At 37.7% G+C, this 6666-nt stretch overlaps 1 protein-coding gene across 2 annotated transcripts in view; it reads left to right on the top strand.

Annotated features, from left to right (window-relative positions):
• Positions 1–5892, top strand: part of LOC101853420 (DNA replication complex GINS protein PSF3) — a 7584-nt gene extending 1692 nt beyond the window's left edge. Inside the window, exons 1-3 of one of the 2 annotated variants that reach the window (XM_005111015.3) lie at positions 501–645; positions 2703–2977; positions 4416–5892. In XM_005111015.3, the coding sequence (XP_005111072.1) occupies positions 531–645; positions 2703–2977; positions 4416–4655 (630 nt within the window). In that variant the 5' untranslated portion in view covers positions 501–530 and the 3' untranslated portion in view covers positions 4656–5892. Of the gene's footprint in view, positions 1–500; positions 646–2702; positions 2978–4415 lie in introns of those variants that run through there. The other variant, XM_013089569.2, reaches the window with a different exon arrangement.
• The last annotated feature ends 774 nt before the right edge of the window (positions 5893–6666 follow it).

The raw sequence follows: 6666 nt of genomic DNA, 5'->3' as shown, positions 1-6666 counted from the left end.
AATAAGGCAGGTGAAGGTTGAAGAGGTAACCCTAGGGCCCTAGATCTAGCTCTCTAGATAAGATAAAAATAAAGATAAAAATACGAACGGTTTTAGCAGCAGGTAACGCAGGTGCCAATACAATTTCGTCAGTTCAAAAAATGTATCAAACAAGCTATTGAATCCAAGCACGTGCTGTCGACGGGAAAATGAAAACAAAACAACACACCTTTTTTGTCCCTCACGTAAACGCACAAGAGGTACAGGAAGTAGGAAGTTTTTAGTTTCGATTTTAGATAGTAAGTAGTAGTTCCGGGGCATAGTTCTTCATTGTCTATATTACAATGAAAAGATTATTTTCCTTTTTCTTCAATACAATGCTATTAACTTTATTAAATATTGAATGTAAAATAGTTTTTCTACATAATGTTGCAAATTTTTAAATATATTTATGTGGTATCTCATTGACTGTGAAATTTACTTTTCACTTGGCTAAATGCTCCCCTAATGCTAGTATAACCTTTCACCTCTGATCTATAAACTTGAAAGAAATGGCGGCTTATTCGGTGCCTGCTGGTGTTTGCACCAATTACTTCAATATTGACGATATTTTAGCGAGCCAAGAGAAAGTTCCTTGTGTTTTTAACGCTAAAGTTGCGGCACTGGGTACGTATTTTTTTCTGATTTTGGCTTTCCAATGTGTTGATGCATACTCTCTAGATCTAGAATCTAGATCTGGACATAAGACATAAAATTGATAAATAAATAAGATGTGAGAAGTTTCTTGTTTGGGTTTGGATGATCACTAACTAATTGGTGATTTTGTAATTTCGTTCGCTAAAGTCAAGAGTAGGGGGGTTTCAGGGGGGCTTGCCCCCCTGACCTAATAAAAAAAAATACGAAGGTCGGGGGGGGGGGGGGGTTCCCTGAATTTTATCCTAATTTGATGTTTTGCATCCCTGCTCTTTGTGTAGCCTAATTCAAATAGTGTTTGGTCTTCAAGACCAAGACTTCTGGATTTCTTCTCTGGATGTAAACAAATGGATCGTGGACTTTAACGAACGGAACTACAAGATCACCCATTAATTAATTGTTGTGAATTCATTGTTATTAAATAAACATTGAGAACTGAGAAAATACAGGTGATACAGTGGGCGTGGGCCTGTGTAGAATTCGGGTTCAACGAAGTCGTCGGGCCTGACCTTCAATTTCGTTGAATCCGAGTGTCCTTTGCAGCAAATATGAGGGTTTTGTGTAAGCATGAAGTGGTCAATGCGCCGGTCAATTGATCGCAGATCGGAAGCTATTCTCTGGCGTCACGCGGTATGGCGGTTCTAGAAGAAGGCCACAAACGCACACAAACTCAAGCAGACTGACACGCGCACACTTGAGCTGGGTGAATGCTTATCACGCTGGGCCCGAATTCAACAGGATGATGCACGGCGCGCGTGCACTGAGCCAGGGGTCAGACTGACGAAGGGCCAGAACGAAGGCGAGGTGCCGAAATAGGCTTATCTTATCAGGCGACATAAACCCAGCCCCCGCAGGACGAGGGTTAATCTAGATCTAGAAAATCTAGATAGATCTACATTCCTACACTTAAAAAGTGTCAAAATGATGACATTTATGTGAGGCATTGTGGTGGAATTGTCCCTACTATAACCGATTGGGCTCCAATGACGTCTTGGTATAAATTGCCAATAACTTTTAGGAGGGGAGGGGGGGCTACACCCTCAAAGTCCCGATTCGGCTCAAAGTCATAGAATTTGAGTTGTAGACATACAGAGCATGTTGTCACCACCATATCGTCATAAAGTCAATATTTTATTTTTCTTTATCGGCCGTTTTCTCGAAACGCAATTTTTCTCTATAATTTTTTTAATAACTCCACTACTTTTAATCCAATCTTCATGAAATTTTCACAGAATGAAGAGAAGATGTAATACTAGAAATTCTTCTGTTGAATTTTTTATATGGAATAGTTTTTTTGTTGATAGTGTCTGGAGTGTGAATTTTCATGAATTTTTTGCAAACTTGATATTACCTAAGGCAAAAAAATTCAATAAAAATTGTCTAATTCGTTTTGGAAAAAATCAACCGACAAATTTTTAGATTCAATGTTTGCTAACATGTGTGCAAAAAAAGAAATCAATTTCCATTAACGATAAGTGCGGTATTCATTACGTAAGACATGTCAACAAAATCCAATATGGCCGCCGTATCCATAGAAACGAAATTTTTTCTCATATTTGATTGCGGATTTTAAGACTCCTTACTATGCTTATTATATGTGAAATATGGCAAAATTTGGTCCGCAAATAAGCGAGATAGCCTTCAGATGTAGGCCCCCCCGCCCCTTAATAGAGACAAAGAGTAGGGAAAAAACGGGGATTTAAAAAATCCCTGTTATTACTGGGCCTGTTATACATGGTTTCCACTGAAATAACAATGGTCGTAACCTGATTAAGACCAAGCTTGCACGATAGGTCCCATGCACCATACTTTTTGGCAAAAGTAAAAGCTATACTATACTGTCCCAAAGAGTAATTATAATTAGTCTTTAGTTATATGGTTGTCAATATTTCTTGCAAGATTCTAATACTTACTATTATATTATATTGTCATGGCCTTTGTTTTGTTACATTTTAATTTTAACTTTTTGTCCGACAGTGTTACAGATTATATTTTTCTTTTTTCAATAAAATGTGATTATTTTGTTTCAGGATATCTGGACCAGAGCACCACTGATGTTGACCTCAATGTTGGTACCAAGCTGGAGTTACCATTCTGGCTAGCTCGATTTCTTCAGAAAGGTGCTCGGAACATTGTCACCGTGGATACTCCCAAGACCTACAAAGAGGGCTACAGGAACATATTCACCGCAGACCCCAATGTAGTCGACCTCCATAGACTTGGTCCATTCTTTTACTTGTTTGGGGGCAAACTGCTGACTTTGCAGCTACCTGATGCAGAAGAAATTGCTGATGTTTTGCTTAAAGTAAGTGTTTTAATGGAATTGTTTAGTTTTTTGGTGTTGCTGAAGGGTGAACATATTGGATGATAGCTCATGACCTTCGTAGTCATAGACACCCATTTTATCTTTGAATTTGTATGCTTTCAACTTTGTTTTCCACTCTCATTGCTGCTGTTGTTGAGTGGATCATGTAAAACTCTTTTTAATGAGACCCAAACAAGGGGAAAGAATCATGTAGAGAAAGAAACTACTTTTTAAAACAAACTAGCAGAGTTTTTATGTCAATGCAAAATGGTGGACTGTTTTGGATTCCTAATAGGCAGAGATGGATGGAGCCCAATGATTATTCTTGTCGAATCATTATTTTTATTGTCTGAAACATAAAAACTTGTTTGAAGAACTTTGTATCTTTCACTTTCTTTTGCTTCTCCGCATGTCTGTAGATAGGCCACTTTGTGTTTTCTTGAGTACGGTACCACTATTTTAGTTTTATTCTAACCTTCCAAATGTCTACAGCCAATTTAAGTTTTGTTTTGTGATGCAGCGGAAAATTTAATTAGCTGTGATTTGAGTCACTATTTTCATTTGTTTTAAATCCTTCACGAATGAGCTCAACTTCGTAATTCTACTTTCTGAGGGTATTTATAGGCTTTACTTGCTTGGTTTACCTGTTCTCAAGCATTTTTTAACATAATATGGTGAATATTGTCTGTGTTGCAAGCAATCCACTTAAGGTTTTTTAGTATGATTTGTGATTTATTGAAAAGATAACAGAAAACTTAAACTATTACTCTACTATTGTTTCTTTCAGTCTCTTGTAAATGAACAATGCCATTTATTTTTACTTGGCTCTGTGGGTGTCGGTACTTCCAAGAAAAGTTTTGAAAAGTCTGTACTGTACACTGGCATGTTTTTCAATATAACGTCTGAACCACTTCATGTTATAAACATCAGTTTTATTCAACACTGGTACTAGTGGTACAGTAGTGATTGAACCCAGACTATAGAGGTACATTGTGATTGTCTGATTGGATTGGATACCTTAATGGATTGTGACATCTGAAATACTTTTTAATTGGGCCATTTGAACTTTTTTTTTAAAATCATTCAATCCGACAAAAGGTCACAAAAACTGCTTGTGGGAAAATGTGAAAAATTACTTTGTAAGCTATGGAATTTCATCACATGTCCTTGATTCACTGTTTCACAATGGCAGCTGCATGCAGTGACTTATTAACAACCCACCGTAATTTGGAAATCAAGGGATATAGTGACGTATTGATCCTAATGTTGTCCAGTCTATTGAATTACAAAGTCTTCTCTTTGTTGAATTTTTTTAAAATAATGGTGTTTGTGGACTTTTGTAGCGCTATAGAGTGCTAATTCTTTACATGTTGTCAATACTCTTTCAGTTGCACTTCTTTACTTATAAGCTATGTTATTCTTTGTTTTGCTTTTTCAGACATTTCAGGGAAGGTTCCGAAAAATTATGGATGGCTCTCAGAATGCTTTGCATGCAGACCTTACAAGTCAAACCAGCGTGCTGGATGATCAGGAACGCCATTTATTTGCAGCGGGTCAAGACAGCTTGCATGGCTTCCACAGGTGGGAGAAGAGGGAGACGGAAAAATTGTCCACCTCTGTCATGGTGGCCAACCACAGAAAGAGGAAGAGGATCGGCGCGATGCCAACTGCTTCATGATTGCTGTGATTTATTCTTACCCTGTTCTTGATGAAATTACATCTTTCAATTCTTGTGAGAAAGTGAGATGTACACTCATTAGACAGCTTCTATTTAAGTTGTATGTCGACAGTGAAAGTTGCAAACTGTCTAAGTCCTGAAACACTAATTTTGAAATAAACACAAAAAAACTGTTTAAATGTTATTTTTACCCGCATATTATAAAGTTGAGAGTTATTAGAGCTGCGTCTTTAAAATATTTTTAGTTAAATGAATAATTTTAACCAATGTTCCAAGATTTTGTCAATAACCAGTGTAGAAATGCGATTAATGGATTTCTATTTTGGGAGAGGATGGTCCTACGTTATGGTGGTTTAGCGTCTAGTCACTTTCCTGTGGCGATGGAGGTCCAAGGTTTAAATCTTTGACATCTGGATTGTACTATTGAGTCACAAAGCAAACAAAAAAGGGACTTATAAGGCGCAGATATAGACCACAATATAACCACGCTCACGGTGCTTTACAATTTCATTTTACTCCCCTGGCCAACAACAACACTGTATACATTGAAGAAGACCATAACAGTCTGTTAGCTTGTTGCTTTCTATAAAGTATTAATTTTACTTTACTTTACATCATGTGTTAGACTGTTGAACTAACAATGACTACATGATAGTTGTGGGTGACATACATGGGATACACAAAAGCAATAAGTCTGTATTAACCCTTAAAACCCTATACTGCTGGTAACCGCTGACGCCGTATTTTCCTATATCGCTGGTAACCGCTGGTCAACTTTATCGTTTAATACCGGATGCTAGAAACAAAGGATGTAACTCCAGATGACTCTTACACAAGAAGAAAATACCAATAATGTAATTAGGGCAGTTCTACTCCGAAAGTTAGGAAATTTTGCGAGTTTTTAAGAAAAATTTGTGACTTTCGCTGCCAGGCCCTACAGGCCGCAAATTTTTTACATTTTTTATCCTGAACCAGACCTCAATAATGGTCTCCCAGGTGGATAAATCGATAAATATGACCACTGAAGACGATTGCAATGTTTCACATAACATCGATGATGATTTTGACGATAGTGGAATTAGCAGGGGATCCCCACTAGAGCTACCAGAGGCTAGATCTACGGCTGGGTCTGATGATGCTTTGACTGAAGTGGAGTTAGGGGTCACACTCAATTTCAATTGGTTATTGAGTCCTGAAATCGAAATAGAACATGCTTGCTTTGTGGCTCTATGATGAAAAATGTAGAGAAAAAAAAAAAATGTTACTATTTTTAGACTTACACGGTTTGCGACTTTCACCGTCAATATAATTTAGATAATGGCTTTTTCCCTTCTTTATCCTTGCCATATTTTCCTGGGTGTATGCCTATCTGGCACTATGGCATTTGATTACTCATTGTAAACTATGTTTGGTGTTCAAGAGTCTTACATCAATTTGGTTGAGGGGGGAGGGGTATTTGTGTGTCAATGATATTAACAATACAATAGGCTCTTATGGACTCCTTGAGGGCCTGAATGGTTATTCTTATTAAAAAAAGAGGTTTTCAATAGGATCAACTGTTACCTTTCAATTAAATCATGGCAACTGTTCATTAGTAGTAGGAGATAATTGTCATGAACCAATAATGAGGGTGTCCTTATCATACAGACCAATTGATGCAATGTCCATTTGACAAGTGTTCAGTGGCAGGTCAAAGTTCATGGCTGGACCCAATGAACTGAATCAAAGTATGTTCCACTTTTGTTGTTTATGCCTTAGCGTTTTTCTCATAGTTGATCTGTCTTTGTAGTACCTTGACAACTGAACTTATTGTTTCCATATCACGCTGACGCAATCTAAATTGTTAATTATTAAGAGAGAGCTATGCTAGATGTAAAGTTACCTGGCGGTCCGATGAGTCGGGTCTGTCAGGGGAGCCCCGTCCAAGATAAGTGTTGCCTTGTCGTGGTCCTGAGTCCGACTGAATACCTCAGTGAGTCTCTCTGATGATCTCCGCATATTTCCCGCGGAA

Source organism: Aplysia californica, unplaced genomic scaffold (assembly GCF_000002075.1).
Source record: "Aplysia californica isolate F4 #8 unplaced genomic scaffold, AplCal3.0 scaffold00985, whole genome shotgun sequence".
In the NCBI taxonomy this organism is placed as follows: Eukaryota; Metazoa; Mollusca; class Gastropoda; order Aplysiida; family Aplysiidae; genus Aplysia; species Aplysia californica.
This window is presented reverse-complemented; position numbering and strand designations above follow the sequence as displayed.